General features: G+C 42.9%; 1 protein-coding gene across 5 annotated transcripts in view; it reads left to right on the forward strand.

The window, feature by feature from the left end:
* The window catches only part of IKZF1 (IKAROS family zinc finger 1), a 93,208-nt gene that overhangs the window by 14,001 nt on the left and 54,879 nt on the right, over nucleotides 1-24,328 (forward strand). For all 5 annotated transcript variants that reach the window (XM_034761325.1, XM_034761326.1, XM_034761327.1 and 2 more), the window contains exons 2-3: nucleotides 146-199; nucleotides 7,399-7,512. In XM_034761325.1, the coding sequence (XP_034617216.1) occupies nucleotides 146-199; nucleotides 7,399-7,512 (168 nt within the window). The remainder of the gene's footprint in view (nucleotides 1-145; nucleotides 200-7,398; nucleotides 7,513-24,328) is intronic.

Here is a 24,328-nt window from a genome sequence, read left to right on the forward strand (position 1 = left end):
GGAAAATAAAGAGAAAAATACATTATTCTTGCCAGATAATCTCATAGTTAAATAGCAAAGGATTTTTCTTTCCCCCCCACCCCACGCTTTTTGTCATGTTTTTTTGTATTTCACATTAACTTAATGCTCTTCCTCTCTTTCTTAGATTACTTGAGGAAAATGGAAACAGATGAGGCTCAAGATATGTCTCAGGTTTCAGGTGAGATCCTTAAAGAATACATCTCCGATGAAAATCTTGAATTCCTGTTAATCTCTGTACCAGAGTGCAGTGTTGTTGTTATTGTCATTATAATTGCTTTGGATCTTTTGTAATGCCAGAGTGGAAAGCAGGACATAATTAATGGTATCACTTAATATCAAACCTAGTAGTGCATAGACTTTTTTAAAAGGAACTTTATAAATAACGAAGCCAAGGAAAATATAAGTAGTTTTGCATTAAATCTACAGTAGTATATCCTTGAAGCATGGTCAGACTCACATTGGGGGGTATTTTGGGGAGACGGAGGAATGGACAAAAGATTGACTGGTACATGCCGGGTTCAGGACAAGTAAACTTCGGTCATGAGGGGAAAATATTAATGAAAAAAAATTGCTCACCAAGGAGGTTTATGGAATCTCTCCTGCCCCCCCCCACCCCCAAATCTTTTATAACGCAATTTGGCTTAAGAAATAAAGACTGGGTAGATAAATATCTGGGTAGATAGTAAAAGCCATAGCACCAATGACATTAGACTTTACGGGTCAGAACTCTTTTATTCCAAGGTGTCAACGTATTGAAAGAACCTTTAAGTGTTGCTTGGAAGAGTTAGGCCTCTAAAATTTGCCCTATGAATATCATAGTTAGGATTCTACAGGCCCTTGGCTTCTTGTGTTTCTCCCATTGGGAGTTTTATTATTGACTTCATTGGGGATAGAACTGGTCCCTTGGCAAGTCTGAAAATATAATTATCAAGATAATACTATTCTTAATATTATAGTGCTCCATCTCTAGTCTCAAGGAGCCATATAGTTGCCCTCCCCATAGGTTCCCTAATATTTGACAACAGCAATGGCAAATTACTTCCAGTTTTCACTTTTAGTATGCTGTTTAGAACAGGCCACCTTTGTTTATTGAGGCCTCCATCTTGCAGATGGGCTATGGTGGGCTAGCTCTCTAGGGGATGGGAGGCTGCTTTGACTCATGGGTTAGAAGGCCACACTCTGCCTCTTTCCTTGGGGGGAAGATTTGAAGGGAACTCCAGTAGTATTTCAGTGAGGGGAATACTTCCAGCTCTCCAAATGCTGAAGGATTGGTACCACTTCTAGTATTTCCACAGCATCCATAAGTGACAATAAGTGAGACAATAAGTAAGATTCTTTGGTGGTGATTTTCCTTTCTCAAAAAAAGTGGACTCTGAGGTGAATTTTAGCTCCCTGATATAATCTGCCAACAGCAAATGCCCTGCATAAACCTCCCCACTCTGCTGTGCCAGTGACCCATTGATCTTTGACTCTTGGGCTCTCTTGATGTTGGTGGTGACATCATCCACAGGTCAACTGCTGATTCAATAAATCATTTCAATACCTAATTTTTCCATCTGATATTATTGTGTATGTGATGCTGCATACAGTAGCATAGCCTAGTTTTCATGCCACGAAGAACAGCTTGGAGAGGGGGCAGGGGCAGAATGCTCTCTGGAGCTCACAGGAGCAGTTACATGCTGCTTACACCCCTTTAAGGGGTGCTACTTATTTCCTTCCCATCAGGGGTGGCTCTATGTATTTTGCCGCCCCAAGCATGGCAGTCAGGCGGCTTTCGGCGGCGCGCCTGCAGGAGGTCCGCCGGTCCCGCGCCTTCGGCGTACCCACTGCCGAATTGCTGCCGAAACCACGGGACCGGCGGACCTCCCGCAGGAATGCCGCCGAAGGCAGCCTGACTGCCGCCCTCACAGTGACCGGCAGGCCGCCCTGCGCGGCTTGCCATCCCAGGCACGTGCTTGCTGCGCTGGTGCCTGGAGCCACCCCTGCTTGGTTGGTCAGCTCTGCTGGCCAGCAGGCATGGGATGAAGGGAATCATACCCTATTGGGGATGCCATATGCTTCCAGGGACATAACTGCAGGGCAAGGCTGCTGTAATATGTTGGGGACAAGCTTGGCAGTTGTACAGTTCCAGGACTGACGGGTCATAACTGCAGCTCTTCTCCTGCACTGTGCCTAGTGCTCCTCAGCCCCACTGTAGAATCTGAGCCAATGGACTAGATGTGCCACTGCCTTTCGCTTGGTATAGTTATTCATACTTTGTAAAGTAGGTGTAAGAGCCCTGTCAAGTCAGAATGGTAGCACTTGGAAGCCATTTACTTGCATAGCTGTAACGGACACAAGGTGTGTCAGTGGAGAATCAGGCCATCACAGCATAGGGTGACCAGACAGCAAGTGTGAAAAATCGGGACAGAGGGTGGGGGGTAATAGGAGCCTATATAAGAAAAAGCCCCAAATATCAGGACTGTCCCTATAAAATTGGGACATCTGGTCACCCTAACACAGCATAAAATGGGCATAAGTGAGATCAGAGTCAGGCCCTTTGTATTTGCAACACAAATGTTCCCACTTGGAATTCGGTCACTGCTAGTTCCTAAAGGAACCAAAATGCTCTATGATAAGCTCATAGTTCACCCTTTTTTCTCCTGAAAGTGATATTTCATGAGGCAAGCAGTTGCAGTTCTGAAATGAAGAGAGAGCTGACATACATTTAACCAAACAGTATCCGGTGCCCATACAAGAGAATCAGAAAACACAGATAATATCTCACTTAAGCAGCAGTGTTTATCCTGCTGTTTTTTTCAGTTCTAGATTGGGTTTAACAGTTGAGGGAGAATGAAAGACCAGTGTGAATGTTTTCACCACTATCACACAAAGATCTCCCCAAGGAACCACTATTTGTAGTTCTCCACTTTTGCCAGTTGATGAGAAAACAGGGAAAAAGGTTTTGCTTCTGACATGGCAGGCTAGAGCATCAGCTGGTGTATATAGCGGTATCGCTGCATTTAGCTCCAGTGATTCTCTTCTTAAGCCAGTGTAAATTGGGAGAAATTTCATCAATCTCAGTGACTTTACACCAGTTTAAAAGTGACATAAGTGAAAGGAGAATTAGGTTCCTAGTCTTCAGTCAAGACAATCTTATTTCTTTCTTCTTGCATTACTGTGTAAGTGACCATAGAGTTACCACTCAAAATAATCCTAAAGCTTCAGAAGCTCTTTTAGCTATTATTAGTTTCTAGAAAAGTAAAGATCCAGTATTTCTAAAAGAAAACATTGACTGTCTTACTTTTAATAATACTGAGTGCTTCTAAAGCACCTTTCTGGCCTGAACCTTGGAGGCGTCAAAAAATTCTGTGGAGATGCTGAGCCAGCTCTGTGCTCGTTGGCTTCATTGGGAGTAAAAAATGCTCAGAACATTCTTGGATTGGTTCCGTAAGTTTCCCAAAACTCCTGTTTGGTAGTCAGTGCTATCATTCCCATGCTACAGATGGAGAAACTGAAGTACAAAGAGGTTGAGGGCCTTCAGTTTGCAAAATAAACAGTCTGCAGGCTTGGGCCCTAATGCTACAATTCTCTCACACATGTGTCAGGGGTTAGGCATTTGAGACCCTCTTTGGAGAGCCTAAATATCGATTTGGGTGCCTGATTTTAGGCATCCAAGTTTAAAATTTTTGGCTTAAGTGACTTACCCAAAGTCACCCAATGACTCAGTGGCAAAGTCAGAAATAGAATTCAGATTTCCCAGAAGTCCTGTGCTTTCCCTCTAAAGCTTTTTATAAACAAGGGAATGTTTTAAGGCTGTTTTAAAAAAACAAAATTTACACCTAGATGCTAGACTGCCGTGTGTGTGTGTGTGTGTGTTTCACACACTTTGAGCAAAACTATGTATAAGAGTGGAGTAAATGTGTGGGACTTCTATGATTTTGTGACATTTTAAGAAATGGTCCCAGTGCTCACTACTACCTTTACAATTACATCCCTTACATCTGTTGTTATTCTGGACATGCCTGTAAGAAATTAAATGGAGAACTGTTTCTTTTCCCCCTTTCCATTTTTAAATCCATCTGCAAGAAATGTTAGCAAGATTGCATATCTGTAAGATTGCCATGCAGTAGTGAATTTATCAGGGTGTAACAATTTAGATGTAGTTAAGGCATGAAATAAGAATATCATGCTCTGGAATCCAAGAGAAAAAGCTCCACAAACATAGCTATTTTAAAACTATTATTTTTACCCAGTCTTTTCGTATACGAGGATTGTGCTATCATGTGCGGTGGGAAGAAATCCCAAGCTTCTGTGACAAGAGTTATTAAAGCAAAGTTTGCAAAGTGGAGTTTCCTCAAACAAAGTAGTGTGTTCGATCTTCAGCTTGTGCAAATCAGCTCCACTGAAGTCCATCGATTTACACCAGTTAGGTGTCTGGCCCCATTCTTTAGTAAAACTAAACAAGCCGCATCCATCTGGCAAACCTGGTTATTTACAGTAAACTGCCAAAATGCTTGGCCTTCTAAATTTTTTTTGAATCCCAAAAAGCTTCCTTTAAAGATGTGGAGGTAGGATGCTTAACTTTGGGGAGGAATACAGTTCTGATTTTAAGCTTGCTATTCCATGTGGTATGCAGTTACCTATTTAAACTGGTCTTTAGAAACACAAGCCCGATGCTTTTTATAATCGCTCTTCTCCCAAATCTAGAGTAAGTATGTGGGCTTTAACTGGCGTAATGGAGAGCACAATAGGGCCTTGAAACTTGCAAGTGGCTTTTGATTTATTTATTTTTAAGCCATTTTGCCAAGAAAAATCTACGATTAGGGAAACTGGTTCTGATTGGGAATGACCCTCGCCCATGAGTTAAATTTTTTCTTCTTCTTCTTTTTTTTAAATAGCTCAAATGTTTAAACCATATTACCCCACTCTCTGTAAGATGCATCTCAGCTTGGCAAGTTGTGACTTGCCGTGAAAAAGTTGTTGGCAGTTCTTAAGTTCCTTAAAGCCTGTAAAGTAGTGAAGGAAATTACAAGGCTAGCTGCACAAAGGATCTGAGCAAATAATAATCAAAACAACATTTTAATCAGCTTGCTTCCTGCTTTGTTCTTTTTTGCTCTGAGTTCATGCTCCTTCTTTTCCCTTACCCAACCCATCTTCAGCTGGGCATCCACATCTAGTCAGTATTATCTGTCTCTTTATGAAAATATCATAGAAGTTAGAGATGGGAGTTAGAAGTTAGGGTGGAGGGATAGCTCAGTGGTTTGTGTATTGGTCTACTAAACCTAGGGTTTGTGAGTTTAATCGTGGAGCGGGCCACTTAGGGATGTAGGACAAAATCAGTACTTGGTCCTGCTAGTGAAGGTAGGGGGCTAGAATCAATGACCTTTCAGGACTGTTCTAGGAGATAGGATATCTCCATAAATAAATGTGAAAGACATTTTAACCCATGTAGTCTGTCCTTCTGCCAGTGCGGGGATTAGTCCCCACAGTTTATCTTGAAGTTCTTTGTTCACCGTAGTTTTAAATGATTCATCTGATGCTGCTCCTGCTGCTTCCCTTGGGAGACTGTTGTACAATCTGATAAATTCATCAATAAGAAATTAAGTCAACTTTTTTTTCCCTTTTAAATTTAATCCCTTTATACCTAGTTATGTAGCCACAAAGTCCTTAGCAGCACTTTCCTTTCTATACCGTCTTCAAATACTTGTAGATGATCTTCATAAAAGGCCCTCAGTAATTAAAGCTGGTAAAGTTAGTGGTGTTATTCCGACATCAGTGAGATCAGAATATAGCCCATTTTCTATCTCATTCTTTATTGTTTGATAAAAGAATCGTCTTTTAATAATGGCGGTCTAAATTAATCTCCTAGATAACTCCATTGGCTACAGTAGAGTGACACCAGGCCTGAATTTGACGCATAGTGTTTAAAGCCATTGTAAGAGGGCCTCTTGGCAGGATAATGCATGCTGTAGTACTAGACAACAGTGTTGTACCCACAGTCAGGACTGGCTCCAGGCACCAGCCCAGCAAGCAGGTGCTTGGGGCAGCCAAGGGGAAGGGGCGGCACGTCGGGCTGTTTGGAGGTGGGTCCCTCTCAGAGGGAAGCAGCTGCTGCCGAATTCCTGCTGAAGAAGAAAGCGGTGCGGTGGAGCTGCCGCCGGAGTGCCGCTGATCGCAATTGCGATCACGACTTTTTTTTTTTCTTCCGCCGCTTGGGGAGGCAAAAACCCTGGAGCCGGTCCTGCCCACAGTGAATGAAAATCAACACAGGAAACCTCCCCATTTGTTATAGTGCAGTAATTAGGAGTGGAATTATTTTCTGAAATGTTTTGCATTCGGAACTGAAATGTTACCTTTTTAATTTAAAAAATTGCTATGGAACCTGATTTGTTTATACTGCAAAAAGCTTGTATTCAAGCTATTGATTTGTTTCACTTTGCCAACGAGAGATCACAAAACACAAAGCAGTCCCATGTTGGGTTGTACTTGATTCTGGCAGCCGTGCACTGGCAAGCCAAATCATTCAAGGTGCTGAGCGACAGAAGTCACTGGGAGCTGAGGGAACTAACCGTCTTGTAGGGTCAAGCCATTTTTAAGCCTGTGTTGTGAGCCAGCCAGTGAGAACTGTGGCAAAGAGTGAAGCCATGCTGTAAGCCGGGGTGGGCAAACTATGGGCCATATCCGGCCTGGCAGACCATTTAATCTGGCCCCACCCCAGAGCCCACACCCCCAGCTGGAGCCCTCACATCCCTCCCCTGTACCCAAACGCCCTGCCCCAGCCCTGATCTCCCTCCCGCCCTCTGAACCCCTCGGTCCGAGCCTGGAGCCCCCTCCAGCACCCCAAACCCCTCATCTCCAGCTCCACCCCAGAGCCCTCACCTCCCCTGGACCCCAACCCAGAGGCCCCCCCGTACCCTGAACTCCTCATTTCTGGCCCCACCCCAGAGCCCGCACCCCTAGCCGGAGGCCTCACCCCATCCCGCACCCCTACCCCCAATTTCGTCAGCATTTCTGACCCACCATACAATTTCCATACCCCAGTGTGGCCCTTGGGCCAAAGAGTTTGACCACCCCTTCTGTAGACCCTAGCCATTTGTGAGTAGAGCTTTTAGAGCATTTAGACAATTTGTCAGTAGTTTTGCTGTTCATAGGTGCTAGCCCCAGAGCAAAAATCTACTTATCTTCATGTAGCATCCAGAGAAAAAAGTAAGAGGTTAGTCCCTTGATGTTCTGGGTAAAGTAAATCTAGCAAGGATGTTCTTCCATGCATATAACTCCCACTGCAGGAGGAGCTTTTCATGCAAGAGGATAGCAGGCTAGGGTCCCTGGTAAGTGTTTTAGCTATTCCACCCAATATTATTAATCTTACATTATTATTTATTCTTCTGTGACTAGGAAAGGAAAGTCCTCCGGTAAGTGATGTCCCAGATGATGCAGATGAGCCCATGCCTGTACCAGAAGACCTTTCAACCAGTACAGGAGGACAGCAGAAGAATGACAGAGTTTTGGGTAAGATGGTTGGTCTGCTGTGTTTAGAAATATTAGTCACCATAGTATTAAACAAAATACTGTATAGTTGACTGGTATACTAGGAAGTCTTGAGTCTCTTCATCCCCTGTAGCAGATGGTAATTCAATGAGGTTGTTCAGTGCTTTCCCCCCAGCCATCACCTAGGGGAATGCAGTCTGCAGGCCAGCAGGCCAGTTCACCCTAAAGGAACTAGAAAGATCCTGCCACTTGTCTAGTTTCTAAAGCATGACTGGTTGCATGCATCTCCCTCAAGGAGATGAAACCCTTCTCATTCTGCATAGGAAACTGTTCTGCTGTAGAGATCAGTAATAGATTATGAAGTGCGTGGTTCCAAGGCAAATAAAGCTTACTCCAATTTTGTTAACACGTGGAACACTCAGTTTTCTGATCTGAACATTAGCTTGGCCATGAGCACGTTAGCTCTGCACTTGGTGGATTTCTTCAAACATTTCACATTATAGCATATGGTTTGCTCATAACTTGCAAGTTCTTTGGCTATATATGTCCAACCTTTTTACAGACTGCTCTGCAATGACTCTTGCTGTTTTTATTGTGCATACCCTGAAAATCACTTGAATTTCTCTTTCCTGTGTAATCTGCAAAATGGCCAAATCCATTAGTTTACAGCTAATCATGAACCAGAACTGATTTGCAAAGTGCTGATACTTCTTCTTAGGGTAGGTCTACACTTACCCGGTAGTTCAGCGGTGAGCGATCGAACTTCTGGGTTCGACTTATCGCGTCTTGTCTGGACGCGATAAGGCGAACCCGGAAGTGCTCGCCGTCGACTGCGGTACTCCAGCTAGACGAGAGGAGTACCGCAGAGTTGACGGGGGAGCCTGCCTGCCATGTGTGGACCGAGGTAAGTTCGAACTAAGGTACTTCGAACTTCAGCTACGTTATTCACGTAGCTGAAGTTGCGTACCTTAGTTCGAATTAGGGGGTTAGTGTAGACCTGGCCTTAGACTAAGAGCTTGTTTGCTTCGCGCTTTAATCCACCCAAGACAGGTGTGAATTCTAATGAGCACTAGTGTGTTGAGCACTAACTGGCCCATGTGGACCCTCCTGGCACGCACTAAAAGTCCTCCACTGTGCATTAATGTAATACTGTTTGGAATGGAGCTATGTTAACATGCACTAGGGAAGTTTTAGTGCATGCCAACAGAGTTCACAGTTAGTGTGCAACATACTAATGCACACTAGAATTTACACCTGTCTGTGGTGGACTAATGCAGTGTGTAGACAAGCGCAGAGTCATTAACTCACAGTCCAGTGTGAAGGATTGGGTCTGTTGCTGCCTGACACACGTATGTGCCTATATTTACTCTGATAGAGTAAAATATTCAAATATACCTGTGCTGCTGCTTGTCTCCACTAGGGTGACCAACTCAGAAGGAATTTACAGAGCCATAGAATCAACATTTCCTCTGTCTTCCAGATCTGGGATTAATACCAGGAAAGACTGAAATGTCCCTTTTGCTAGGAAAAGGCAATAAATATTAAAATGCCCTCCTTGTCTGTCTGCCAACACTGGGGGTTAGTAAAATTCCATTGATATTTGGATAAACAGAGGTGCCAGAAGAAGGGTTTATTTTATGGTAGCAATTAGAGGCCCCAATAGAGATGGGGCCCCATTGTGCGAGAGGCTGTATAAACAAAAGATTGAGAGGGTCCCTGCCCTGAAGAGTTAATATTCTAAACAGAGAAGACACACAAAGGATGGGAGGGGAAGAGGAGTCACAAAAAGGGGAAATGGCTCACCCAAACTGACCCCGCAGGGCAGGGGCGTAGCATGAATAGAACCACCAGCCCAATACTGCCTTGGGAGTCTTGATTTTGTTCAGCGCTTAAGCAAATATTCTCAAAAGTTGGAGCATAAAATTAGGCTCCTAAAGCCATAATTAGGCACCTAAAATAAGTGGTCTGACTCTTTAAAAAGAAAAAAAAAGTACAGGTGCTCAGTGTAACCCACACACTTCCAGCTGTGGTGTACTGTCCCATCTAGTGGCACCCAGACCACTGAGAGAGAGAGATTAATCAGTTTGCTCTACAGCCTTAGCAAAGAGCAATATGGCTTTTAGCTCATGAAGTAGAGGCTCATATATTAAGCTCTAGAGGTCCCAGGTTCAGGCCCGCCCTCTGACGACTGAGATCTGTCAGTGTTACACTCCGCAGTTTTGAAAATCAGGCCACTTATGAATTTAGGAGTCTAACTTTAGGCACCTGTTTTTGAAAATCTTGCCTTTATATCTTTGTTAACACGATCAGTGAACGGAACCTATCACTCCCCCACAATAACCTGCCATTACAACATATTCAAATCTTGATTTAAAACCTCCTAATCAAATAACTGGTGAATATAGATAACTTTTAAAACAGCCAATATTTTGATTACATCAAATTTATTTAACCGCACACAGATTATGCAAAATGGGCCATGCTTAAACCCACCTTTGCTGGTGGTGCAATTCTTCTCAGCACGCCTGTAGTGAGATTGCAAAGTAGTACATATCTACAGGGAGTTTTTATAAAACAAACACATTGTTCTTGGGTTTCCCTATACAATGAAATATATCTCTTGTCCTCATAGGATCCCAGTGGTAAAACAGGTCTTCATCATCTTGACTGCAGCATATCTTTCTACAGCTGCTCAAAGACCCTCATGTACCATGCATGGCTACTTGGGTAGCAGGGGTTTCATTTTTGCAAGGAAGAGATGCACTGTCCTATATAACAACAAAGACAATTTGCAATACTGTGCTCTCTGGGCACTATTCATTATAGACACTGAATCCAAAACTTATGTTATTTCTCTAGACGCCCTCCCCCCAGAGCTGGATTTGCTTTCATCCTTTCTAATAATCTTCTCTCCCGGAGCTAACCCCATAGTTTTTCTCTGAAAATTATATTCTCCTGTTTAAAAGGCCTCAATTTCATAACTACCCCATATTCTACACAATCTTAGTGCTGTCTGGAGTATAATACATGCATCTGCTTGCTACCTTTTTTTTAAAAAAAAGTAAAAATGGGGTTCATAATAAGGGAGAATCTAATTCTGCTTTCATAATACTTATCAGTGCATGTTTCAGGGTCCCTCCAGCTGAACAGGGAGGCATTTTGTTTATCATTCCATCTTTGTCAGAGTTAAATACATGACTTTCATCTCCCATTAGCAAGGCTTGGCATGCAGCATGCATTTTACGTAGTCAGTGAAATATGGCCTCCAGAGACATTTTGGTTTGATAAGGTGGCTCCCCCATCCAGAAAAAGTTTAATGTCAGTCAAGGTTTAATGAATGCAATAGCAGAGATACTACAATGTTTGGACCATAAAACTTGCTAGACAGCTAGGAGAAGAACCTGTTACCACTGTGACAGTGGCATAGAAGTGTAGAAACTCCTTACATTGCACATTAAAGGAGTCATTGCTACACCTCTATCTATGTATTATCTCTCTATGTATTATCAGAGGTCATAAGTTAAATACCAAGATGACCTTGGAAGGCAATTTAGAGGAAAGGGGGAGATGGTCATGGACAGCAGATTATTGTAACGACCCACAAGTTATATACACATTGCAGTAGAGGGAGAACTTGTGGGCCATGGTAATTTACACAAGATGCATATGAAAAAAGATGACCAGGCACATTTTTCTACTAAAGACTTTCCCATTGTTCTATCTGGTTCTTTAGGCAATGGGAATACCCTGTGCATTCTAGTGCCTTTCAGCCTCTGATTATGTTTCTACCATAACCCCTTAGAAGATCAATTCTCTCCTTACCACATGCATGTAGCATTTATTGTTAACCAGAATTGTGGATGTGTGTAGCTGAAACATAAGCCAACTGGAGATGACAATGGAAATTACTATTTGGTTAAATGGAAGGAATAACTTTTGTCCACCATGAACTGGTAACATTAGTTGAGAAATCTTGAAGGGATGCCATACCTATCCCTGAGGTTGAAATGTTCCAAATGGACTGCTTGCTTAGTCAGATTAGTAGTTGCACTGAATGAAACGTCTAACCCCATCCTCAGAAAGTCAGTGACCTTTATTCATCCATTTAGCATTTTAAAGGTCAAAAGATCAGAGAACATAAGTTATTTTAGACAGAAGGATAGGCACCTAACTTCCCCTTTGTGCCTTTGAAAATCTCCTCTCCCACCTCCTCCTATGCTAACCTGAGTGTTGAACCTTATGCTGCAGACCTGCTAAAAAGGGAACATACTGAAACTCTTTTCCCTTGACAGGAAGTGCTTGCTGCATAGATTGGCCAATGCTTACTGGCCTGTCCTGTGCACATGTGTGAATGGTAGCACGTGGTTACAAGAACGGGGAGAAAGAACAATAGATCAACAAACATGAGCCTAGGTGCCTGGGAAATGCCCCACATAAGCTCTTCTTTCCTTTGGTGAACACTGTGCAAGTGCTTTCACACGTATACACAATACATTCTTGTTAATATGCCATGATCTCTCAGAGAAGTGAAGGTACAGTTGATTCATAATAGAACAAAATTCACCAGCCAAGATTTTCTTTAGTGACTGGTGATTTTTGAGTGCATCAGTTTTTTTATGTCCAACTTGAATCAGCATGATGGGACCCAGATTTCAAGGTGTTAGTGGTCAGCAATTAATAAAAAAATCAAGCCCCTTTTAACGTGCCTCAAGATGAACACTCAATAATGGAGACAACCAAAATCTCTGTCTGTGAAAACGATAGGCAGCTTTGAAAATACTCTGTGCAGAAGTAAACTCATCACTAGCTTCTGAGAATACTCTAAACCAGCAGAGCAAAGCACCAATAAAGAGGGTCAGGGGACATAATTGAAGTCATTTTATTTTCCTGATCAGCTTGCCAACTTCTTTACCATCTAACTCCTGGATCACTGTGAGGTTGAATAGCTTCCTCCTTCAACCTCTACTTCTGCTGCCCGGTCTACCAAATCTCCTTCCTGCCTTTCTTCTCCACCCTAGATTTCCTTCTTGTTCTGATCTGGCACCTATAACCGTTTTTCTTTTCTTTTTGCTCTGCTCACCCAGACCCACCTACTCTGAGTTTCAGGATCTTTACTCCTAGAAACCACAAGTGAGATTTTCAAAAGTGCCTAAATGACTTAGGAGCACAAGTCTCACAGAAAGCCACTGACTTGTGTTAAGTCACATAAGGCCCAGATTCTGAAAGATATTTGGGCTCCTAACTTCAGTGGAAGTTTGAGGATCTGGGCCTTGGGCACTTTTGAAAATCACACCCTTTGGTGATAAGTGTTTTTTATAACCTTGCATAGATGCATAGTCCTACTTCCCATGTTTAACTGTTAATTAAAAAGCTGACCTGGAATGTTTGGTTCCCATTCCCACTGCCCTCATTCAGGTTTTGTAATAAACATTTAGAGCAGCTGCTGTGAATTGTCACTGCAGAGCCCCTTGCATTTGATAGGCAGTTACAGTTTAAGATCTTCTCACCCTGAGAATTTGCCCTGATTTGAGTCATCTGTGGCGTACCACTGATGTGCAAACCCCTAGAATAGACTAGTAAAGCCCCCATTTGCGTTGGTGTAACTTACCTTCATTTCCACCAGTGCAAATAGAAGCTTCCTTTGTCTACGTTAGAGTTTACATAAGTGTGCCTACATCAATGGCTGGCCACTGATGGCTGAAATGGGAGGCAAATTCCGAGCTTAGATGAGGCCTCAAAAAAGAAATTGTGGGCCCAGGGCTCACAAATTTTCTGAAACTGTAGCTACCTGCTAAAGGTGGGCATCCATATTGCTTACTCACAGCAGCTGCTTTAAACATTCATTTCAGAATTGAATGGGGGCAGTGAAGAGAACCAGTGGCTTTGTAAACAAAAGGTAAAAGTGGCCACCAGCCCAGTAGCTGGTGATTGCTATGGGCTTGGAATTCTTAGACCACAAGACCATTCTTCCTTCCCAGAGGGAGTGGGGAAAACTCCTCCCCCACTGGTTGAAATGTGGACAGACTGTAAGGTAAAATGCCCAAAAGTCACAGGTTTTAGAGGTCACAGGGTGTGTGGGGAGGAGAAGGGGATCACTCTTTTAACCTAAGGCATGCTGGCTTTTACTGTAAACTACAAACTCCAGTCAGTTTTCTCAACCCATTTAAAAAAAATGGGGGGTGGGGGGTGAAGGGGAGAGCAATATCTATTCCTCTCTCCTCTAATTTGAGTTTGGTAAAGGGCTGATGTTACCTCCCTCCCACACACCTAATTTTCAGTAGGAGCCTGCTCAGTTACTGAACCTCAGCACCTGGTATCGCTGGGACTCTGACACATCTCTAGGATCCTTTATTCCACGTGTCTTGGTGATTCAGAGGAGGTGTCACTTGTATTACCGTCTTCTTAGATCTGGTGTATACCAGGATTCTCACTCCTGGATACCATGATCTTTTATTTCTCCTAAAGCACTTCAGCACCTGGAAAGAGGATACCAGGGTACACAGGTGTCTGAAGGTGCCAGCTACTACAGCTCAACTTTAAAATAGTTCTGTGGCAACTCCCAACTAGGTGAGTGCAGGCAGAGAAAAAGTGAGAGAAGGCTGCTGAAAAAGAGGGAGACAAGGCAGGAAAACAAAAGGGGAAGTGCACCACCCTAGATTGCAAAACACAGTCCAATTGGTTGAGATAAGTCCATATTACTCTGTCCAGTTAATTGCTATTTTGACAGTGGAACTGTGGGCCCCAAACTATTAAGCATTTAGGAGAGCAACAGAACTAAACTCTTTACCATCACCCAATCGGTCTCATCCTGTTGGACTTTGGTGGCCAACAAGGGTGTGTGCTGTGTATGTATAATAAAATACTTTTGTGTGTAAAATCTCAGAGAGAAAGAGAGTGAATATAAAGCTGAAGTGTGACTTAAAGGGTTCACTTTCATCAGTTTGGGATGTCTATGTTGCTCACATGACTGGCAAAGCGCTGAGGGAATTGTATGAATCATCCTGAATAAGTGCTGGTAAAAACTCGTGTATTCTGTAGGCACCAAAGATGTAATCGAAAAACTACTTTAGAAATGTTTTGGGGAGACTTTCATGTTTGTATTGGAAGTTCTCTATTAAATCTCCAAAATAAAACCAGATTTCTGCAGTATCATAAATCCAGCTGAAGAGGTTTCTGACGGAGTGAAAAAAAATTATAACCAATATGTTTTAGAAACTTTTTAAAATAGGGAAGCTGGGAATCTCCCCTCTCATATGGGCTAAAGCTTCCATTGAGGAGTCATGAGATAGTGGACCTTAAAACTGTCACTGGTGCAGCTCTGAATATTGCCTGCAGTTGGACCCTGGCCAGTATGATTTTGTGGGAAATTCCACATTTGAGAGGAAAGTAGGAAATATTTTTGTGGGGTTGTTCTTTTTAAAAATATGGCTGAATTAAACAGCTCAGGGTTTTTGTATATTAAAGTAAATAGGGTGGAGATGGGTTAGTGGGCAGAGTGCAAAAAGGACTGTTAAAAGTGCATGATAAATCACACAAATATCATTACCACAGAAGTGGGGGGGAGGGTGTATGTGATGCATTGTATATACATCAGCCTGGCAAAAATTCTATTTGCCCATTGGATAGAATGAGACCGTGCATTACACATATATGGACTGCTGAAGTGAGGCACTAAGGTGATTGATGTGGAGGGCTAATGGAATATTGAAGGATGCTGCTGAAAACAAGCTGTGCAACACAGACAGGTGATGGTTATTTTCAGCAGCTTATAAATGCAGACAGATAGGTACAGATTTCCATGGGGCCAGTGAAAGATAGTTCCTTGAACCCAGAATTATGTCCCTGTCACATTTCAAAGGCCTGCTAAAAATAATGGCGTGACAACTTCTCAAAACAAAGTTGCACAAATCGTTTATAATGGCAAATGTTAGGTTGTCTAATCATACGGGTCACTGCCATGCCCCTATCATAAAATACTTTAACACAGGGCACTGTGGAAAGTAAGGCTGGAACCTACCATAAAACCTATGTCAAAATCTGCTCTTGGGTATAACCACTTAACTTCAAGGGCTTCCTTGAGACCAGAAGTTATCCTAAATAGGATAATACTTTGGGGCAATGGGTGTTATATTCTACAAGCATCTTTTTCAAGCTTTATCTTTTAAGTGGAGGGATGACTTCTTTACCCAAAACACGACAACATTCTGGGTGGGAATGGTATTTTTTCATCCAAGTTATGTAATTAGTAGATCTGATGCCATTGCTGAGGGCAGTGCAGATGTCCACTAGTAAATGTCATTGCTATGCCAGGGAAAAAACAAAACTGTCCGAGTGTTATTTCTTCACAGTGTGAAGTAAGGCCTTGTGTATACTACAAAGTTTTGTCGGCAAAAGCTGTCTTTTGCCAACAAAACAGGGGAGGTATACACACTGCAAAGCTACTTTTGTCGGTAAAATAAAACCACCTCAATGAGAGACATAAAGCTTTTTGCAGCAAGTTAAAGCAACAAAGAGACAGTGTAGACACTGCTGTGTGTTTTGTCGACATAACTGGCTTCTAGCAGCAGGGCTGGCGCTTCCACTAGGCGACCCTAGGCCGTCGCCTAAGGCGGCAGGATGTGGGGGGCGGCATTTTGCCGCCCTCGGCGGAATTTCGGCGGCGATTCCTCTGGGCGGAAAGAAAAGCGGCTGCGGAAATGCCGCCGAGAACCAGGGCTGCCCAGAGGGGCTTCTTCTGCTCCGGGTCTTCGATGGAAATTCGGCGGCGGGTCTTTCACTCGCTCTGGGACCCGCCGCTGAAGTGCCCCGAAGACCCGGAGCGGAAGGACCCCCGTCGCCGAGAATGCAGCTTCAGAGGAGGAGCTGCCGCGGATTACTGAGGAGGAGCGCTGCCGCCTAGGGCAGCAAAAACCCTGGCGCCGCTCCTGTCCACCAGTATCCCACAATGCCTGCCCTGACTGCTCTGCTCACTGTTTTGATCTCTGCTACCCTGCAGGCATGCCCCTCCCCGCCCTTTCAAAGCTCAGGGAAGTATCTGACAGCTGAGCATCCTGCTCTGTTTGGGGAACAAAGAGCAAATCATTAATGTGGAATGCTCCTCTTCTGCCCTACACTAAAAATAGGGTGGCAGGCAGCGGGGAGTGGGGACAGGAGACATTGCTGTGCTGCTTTGACACTCCTCAGCACAGAGAGCTCACAGAGCTTCTCAGGATGCAGCTCCCCGCAGCTGAGGAGGCTGTGGGAGAACTCGGAGGGAATCACAGAACCATAGGCAGGCAGGCAGAGGAGGCTGCTTCTGGAGAGACTGCTGTGCAGAGCAGAGCTGGGGGCTGACTTGCGGGGGGGAGGTTCCCTTCCCCCTACCTCAGCATAAGCCGGTCAGCCTGCTGTCTCCTTTGCCCCAGACACACCACTCTCCTCTCCCACCCCCATCCCCCTCCAGTTGAAAAAGGGGCTGACAATCTACTAGGATGTCCCTGGAACGATGGGATTGAGAAACCTGCATCATGTGATGCTGTATCTGCCCCAGGAGGCATTTGCAAACCCTTCCCAAAGCACCCCCCGCCTGGCCAGTTGCACAGTGGGATAGCTACCACAGTGCACTGCTCTCTGTGTGGATGCAAGAGCTGTTAGTGTGGATGCACTCTGCCGACACAAGGAGCTAGTGTGGACATGCAACAGCGGTTTTAATTAAAACACTTTAAAGCAGCATAACTTTTGCCATCAAAACTTTGTAGTGTAGACAAGACCTAAGCGAGCAGTGAGCTTTGGCAAAACTGGAGACAAGCAGCGTGCATAGCTGTGTGGCTTTTAAGTACGGATACTGAGCCTGCTGATCTAATCTACGGTTAAAGGAAGTTGTTTTTTTATCTATGAAGCACATCTCTTCTGCTCTGATAAGCTCCATTCTAGCTGGGGAGTTAAAATTATCTAGCAGGATCTCAGCCATGACTGCAGCAGAGCTCAGACAAGTAGGGTTTTTGCTGGATGTGGGGGAGTAGATTTTAGACTGGGGAGGACCTTTGTGACAGTACCTTGCTAAACCTAAGGTTATTTTAAGGGAATGACTGTGTATAGAGAACTTGGATGGGTCTCGGGTCCACACACTTTTATATTTATTATTTGTTGTTTACCATTTGGCTCAGACTCGCTCTCTCGCATGTGCAAGTTCTGACTAAACCTGAGCGCGCTGTAGGGTTGTAGCCAAAGTGAGACAATGATTGGTCTAAGCCATAATGCAAAGAGCAACGGTTGCCTGAGCTTTGGATCTAACTGCTCACTCTGCTTTTTCTAGTGGCATATTATCCTCTTGCCACACAAGTGTAACTTGGGCTAACGTTGCACTGCATAACTTAGGGCCATTTTTCAGAGGTACTCAGGCACCTAAAAGTTCAGTTAGGTGCCTAGTGGGATTTTCAAAAGTGCCTAGGTACCTAAGTACCATTGCTTTTGTTTTGAGACTCTCCCTAGGTGTTTGCCTGCATCTTTAGGGGGCCTGAATACCTTTGAAAATCTGACCTTTAGTGCTTGTGTACATTAGGGTCAGATGTACTTGCACTGATGCAAACCCCTAATATAGATGTGCTGTACCAACGCAAAATGGACCTTGCACTTGCACCAGTATTACAATAAGTTGCTCCAGGGCAGTGTGTCTACATTAGTGATTTGCACCAGTGCACCATGTCAGTGTAGCTGCATCAGTGCAAATTTCCCTAATGTAGGCAGGCCTTAAATCTCTAATTTATTTATTCCAGTTTCCTTTTCTAAATTCTTGATCCAATAAAGTCCATAACAAAAGCTCACTGAGTTCAGTGGGATAGAGATGTGTCCCTGGATCTTTCCAATTCTGTTAACTGAAGTCCTCTCCAACCCTAATCAAGATCGATCCTTCTAGGAAAATTGTGCAATGAATGCAGAAGGTTGAGTTCCTAGCAGCACACTTTTTGCTCTTTTCATTGCAAACTTATGAGTCTTTTATTTATAGAGATAGGGTGAAGAGAACAGGCAGTTGACTTTTGAGCTAAAAGGAACCTGTTCACCAGAGTCATGGCTTCAGGAAACAACTTGTAGAAAGTCCAGCTCTGACCTCAAGTATATACACTGTGGAATGAATAAGATAGAAGATGAAGAAGCAGGCAATAAAAAGCTGCACATGCTCTACATAACATTACAGGCTTCCCCCTGCCACTCCTACCCACAAGGACAGAATTTTATGTTGTAAAGATGTATGTGTGGGAAAACTAAATATCAAGATAGTACTCAATTTTTTTGTTTTGTTTTGTAGTTTGCTGCTATTTCCTTGTTTCGTTTACATTTTTAGGTTAGGGATAATATTTTCAAAAGTGACTTAGGACCAAATTTTAAAGGTATTTAGATGCCTAGTGGGATATTCAGAAGTGCCTAGTGGCCTAACTCCTATTGAAATTGATGAGATTTCGGTGCCTAACTATGTCATTTTTGAAAATGGGACATAGGCTCCCAAGTCACGTAGGCCCAGATTCTCAAAGGTATTTAGGCATCTAACTCCCATTGGAATCACTCAGAGTTAGGCACCTAAATACCTTTGAGGCTCTAGGTCTTAGGAACTTTTGAAAATGTTACTCTGGACATGTAGACAATTCTGTTTATAAAGCAGACAGCTAATTTGCCATTAATTTCCTATTGAGCAGAGATGTTTAAATAAATCCAAGTTTTGGTTGCTGACTGTCACCTTTGCTCCTCTCCCGCGCTCCCCAGTTTAGTCAGAATTTTTCTTCCACTCTCCAAAGTGAACTAGCAGAGAGTTTTAAAAGCAGAAGAGACTCATGTACTCACTAAAACGTGTAAGTAGAACTTAAATTGTAAGCCAAATTTTCTACCCTTTTTTCTGCCCTGGAAAATATATCTTTTGAGGAAGTTGCTCTTACAAAATTTTCAGTAATCTTGTTTGCTTTGGACTATTATGTGAAAGGAGATGAGCCTTCCTTTTTATCTATTTATTTTTTTTAAAAAGGAGCTTTAACAGAAATTAGAATTTGAGGGAATAACCTAACAGAAATTTCTAGTGAAATGAAAGGTATGTTTTAGGTGAATTTGGAGATGCTTTCAGCATGTGTTGCAATTTATATAAGAGGAAATATTTATTGTCCATATTTCATCATTTAAAATCATCCTGTATTTGCAATAGGCTGTGAGCAGCAAACATCCCCACTTGGATGGATGTGAACTTGCAGACTTATAAATGTTTGCTTCTTGTTGTGTTTTGTTTAAGCCAGGAGATCCGTGTCTTAATTTTGAATCCTGGCACAATTTTGAAGAGTGAAAGGCTGATCCTTTCCCTTTCAAGATACATTTGCATCTCAGTGTGGTGTGAACAGGGTTATGGACATGTAATTCCTGTGGTAAATATATGGTTCAGTGTTTGCAATTGGCGTCAGTAGTTGATGTTAAAGCGGAAAGTCTTCATTAGCACTGAAATGAACATTGCCAGCCAAGGAATATCGCTAAGCCTGCTCCGTTCACACGGGACAGTCTCTTTTTTGTAAAGACAAGGTGGTTGAGGTAATATCTTTTATTGGACCAATTTCTGTTGGTGAGAGAGACAAGCTTTTGAGTCGCAGAAAACTCTTCTTCAGGTCTGGGTAAGGTACTCTGAGCGTCACAGCTAAATGCAAGGTGGAACAGCTTATAAACAAATTTTCAGTCTGCCCACATGACAGTGTCTTTTCAGACAAGAACCATGCGTTTCTTTCTTCCTGTGTATTAAAGAGATCCCCACTAAAAGTAAACTGATATGTCTAATCCTACTCTTCTTACTGTGAAGTCAGTGGGCTGGATTCTACCCTACTGCCTATAGGTGGGCCCTGAGAGGATTCACACTTGGGAGAGGGCAGACATTTGGCTGGGGAGAACAGTTTTGATTTGCAGCTGGGTTTCATAGGAGCCTTGGTGGTGCAGGCTGCCTGGGGAATGCACTGAATTGGCCATGTCCCCACCTTGGCCAGCCTCGCTCATTTTTTGGCCTGAGCCAGCCAACTACCAATCACTTTGCTTCATCTGAGACCCCCTGACCTCACTCCCCACATTCCTCTACTCATGCTTCTGCCGTACATTGGTTACTGTGGGTGCACAGCTCACTCAGGTTTCCACTGGAAGCCAAAGAAGCAGTGGCTGGCAAGGGAATTTTGACTAAACTTTTGACTGCAGGATTCCCCCATGGTTAGTTCATACTACTGTATCACAAGGACACTTGCACTTTCCTTTCTGTACCTGGACTGAGCCTTTCTCCCAGAATTTGAACAATTTTATCACTGAAATATCACTTTGCTGGAATTAGAAAAGGGCTGTTGAACTAAGGGGATTGCTGGAGCATGTTTATACTGCAGGTCTAGAGCAACATTGTCCTAAAAATGAAGTGGGAATTGGACTTCTCTGTTTTGTTTCGTTGCTGCCTGTTTGAACACATAACTGTAGAAATAAATATAACAAATGGTAAAGCACTAACAGGAGTTTTCAGTAACTTTGGAGCCCATCACATGCAGAAGGCATGGAATAAATAATGGTAATGAGGTATTACCTGTGGTATAAACACATTTGCTTAATCTTACCACAGCGTTGCAAGTAGATCCTAGTGAAATTGGTATCCTATCATGGGCTTATTGTGGTGTTAACTGGAATTTGTTACTCCTTGCAAAACAGTACAGGAAATGTCTCATTTTGTTAGTTCTGTAATTACACATTAACAGGTCTCCCTCCATGCTATGAAAGAGACTGATTTATACAGTACAAGTTTGAGCCTTTGGTATTATAGGGCCAGTGCTGAGATATTTTTAATTTAGAAATCCTTGTCTTTATTTATTTTTTATTTGTTTTTTATGGTGCCCTCCTGGAATCTTGAAACAGCAGTGTTTCCCAACCAACCACTGTACGTTACTCCATCATGCATAAGTACTTTCTCTATCTCTCATGTGTATACTTATGTATAGAAACACTATTCGGTGTTTGTGTAAATATATGTAAATACACACACACACAGGGCTACATTATATACATTTAAAATCAAATCACACATACACAGATTTATTGGTGTAGGATTTCTCTTGAGGACAGGGCTTCTAGCAATTTTTTAAAGAACAAAGAGCACTGAAGTATGCATTTTGCAAAATAAATACAAATAACAAAACAGATTTTTTCAAACACAGAAGAGGAAAAGATTAGTTGCTGCTAATTTGACGGTATCCCTTCTACTCGGACAGAGCTAGCAGTGTAAATTCCAGTTGGGAAGTGGGCAGGAGCTGGGGAGAATATGTTTAGTTTTTAGTTTTGTATTCATTGCATCTCTCACAGGTTGTGTAAACACAGTGTGCCCATGAACAGAGGGGAGTATGAAAATAAAATGGGCCAGAAAAGTCTTACAATGAAAGGAACAAAATCAACATAGGATACTGCACACCCCATCCTCCTCCTCCTCCCCCCCTCATAAGTCCCTCTTTCTTCTTGCCTCTGAGCACTATACTCTGCTGCATGGATTTAAGTTAGTCATTAATAGCAGCATTAACTCTGAGGGCCTGATTCTCTTCTCACTCACACTAGTGTAAATCAAGAGTGAGTGACTCTGCTGAAGTCAGTGAAGTTATGCTAGTGTAAATGAGGGGATAACCAGGCCATGAGAATCCTCTCTGCAGCATCTACTGCACAGTTAGAGGATGGAGGGCATCCCATGGCAGCATGACTTCCAAGGGAGTTATGCTGTTGAAGGTGGAAGCCTGCATAACAGCCCAAGGATTCCCTAGGATCCAAGGGATTGGGAACAGAGTTCTCCATGGATACCACGACTCCATAGGTTTAGCCCTTGCCATCTCCAAGGCCCCAGAGAGTAGCTGTTGGTGGACACTGAACTTAGTTTCCTGGTGCCCTGTTTCCTTCCCACAGGTATAGTTTATGAGTGGAAGGGCAAGATACAGTCCTACGTCAGAAGCAGTGCCACACTCCTGTATTGGACCTAACTGAAGTGAAGGATAATTGTGCAGTTTACTTCAGTGGGAACAGGATTATTCCCTAAGTGTACACAAACTCAGAATCTAACTCACTGACTGGTGTATGTGCTTTATTTCTTAAAGTAGTTACCTAGAGTGTCAATCAAGTAGAGACTCTATGAGAGACAGAAGGGCAAGTTAATGAAACTTTAAAGGGTTAGTTCAGACTATTCAGCTCTTAGCATATAATTTTTCTGATCATTAAGTCTAATTTTTTACTTTTTTATCATGTGATAGCAAATTTAGTAATGCACACTAGTACTTTTTGAGGCATCTTTTCCTCAGAACAGAGGGATATCCGTATCATGTTGAAAAAACAATCACATAGAAAATACAGATACAATATCTTGTATCTCCTGTTTGATATACACTTTCCACTAAAAGCTGATGCATGCCTTCTAGCTTGATAACCTAAGAGACGTTTCAATAATGGATTGAGCAATTGAATATGAAAGAGCAATTAAAATAAAGAACAACTCTGAACAGAAGTAGTTAACAACGTTTCTATTCTCCAGTCCCAGAAAATGAGTGTGATATTTAAGGAACCACCTCCAACACATGCAGGGGACCTACAGGTTGGTGCAAAATACAGCACTTCTGAAAGCCTAGGCTAGTTGAGCAAAAAGCAGACCCCAGCCTTCCTGTGTGAGACCTGGTGTTTGCTGTGTGATCTTCCCCCCCAACCTCCCGCCAGTGAGACAGAGCGCAAGTACTTATGTTACTTGCGTACTTCCTGAGAACACAGTGATCCACACATTCTGGGCTGTGGGTTGTGTTTTTCACATTCAGGCATACGATGGGAGTTCATCAGATAGCTAGGGTAGCTCTAGCAAATAGCACATTTGCATCAGCAGAAGCAATTTCACAAGACCTGCTGGGAAGGTTTCCCACAGTGCGCTGTGCTCCTGCAGTACTAACAGGCGCTGCACGTTCGTTTGATGTAAAAGATGAGCCAGAGAAAATGAAACTCTTAACGTTTTCCTCTGTCTCCCCTCTGGGACTATGTGAGAGCCACATTTTACTCTTAGATGCATGAGTGCATGCTCAGAGTGACTTTGCTGGGAACTCTGTTTCCATTTGTGGTCAAAAGAAGAAATGGATGTCCCATCTTTTGTCCATTTAGATTGCAAGCCCTCCAGGCTAAGGACTATTGCTGTTCGTTTGTACAGCGCCTAGCCCAGTGTGGCTCCAGGCACTACTTGATATTATAACAATAATAATAATGACTGAGAATTTCAAAGGAGTCGGGCATCTAATCGCAAAGGCTCATGTGAAAATATAGCCTTAAAATGCAGTTCTATTACAAGAAAAAGTGACTGTGTAAAAATAGATGTTCCATATTTTTGTCTGTGACTTCCAGGTCAAATCTGCTTAATTTACAAGTAAAAAGATCGTTTTCTAATGGCCAGCCCCCAAACACTCACACTAGGCTCTGAGAATCTTACTGGGTTTTTCTGGCTTAGGGTTTGTCTACACACACAGTTGTTCCTGAATAACTCCATGTATGGACACTTGTATTCCGGAACAAGAGTACTTTGTTCCTGTTCAGCTAAACCCACTGGGTTACTGCAACATCCTTTTCCCTGGCCTTGACAAATGCAGTCTTGCCCTGCTCATATCAGTTGAGAATGCTACTGTAAAGATCATTCTCCTAGATTGTCACTTTAACTATATCACACCTTTTTTTGCATCCATCCACGGGCTCCCTTTTCTCTATTGCATCAAACATAAACTACTTGTCTTCACTTTCAAGGCCCTTTATGGCTTATTTCCACTATACCAATCATCTCTCATTCAGTATTGAAAGGTGTACTCCTGCCTTC

Source organism: Trachemys scripta, chromosome 2 (assembly GCF_013100865.1).
Source record: "Trachemys scripta elegans isolate TJP31775 chromosome 2, CAS_Tse_1.0, whole genome shotgun sequence".
NCBI lineage: Eukaryota > Metazoa > Chordata > Testudines > Emydidae > Trachemys > Trachemys scripta.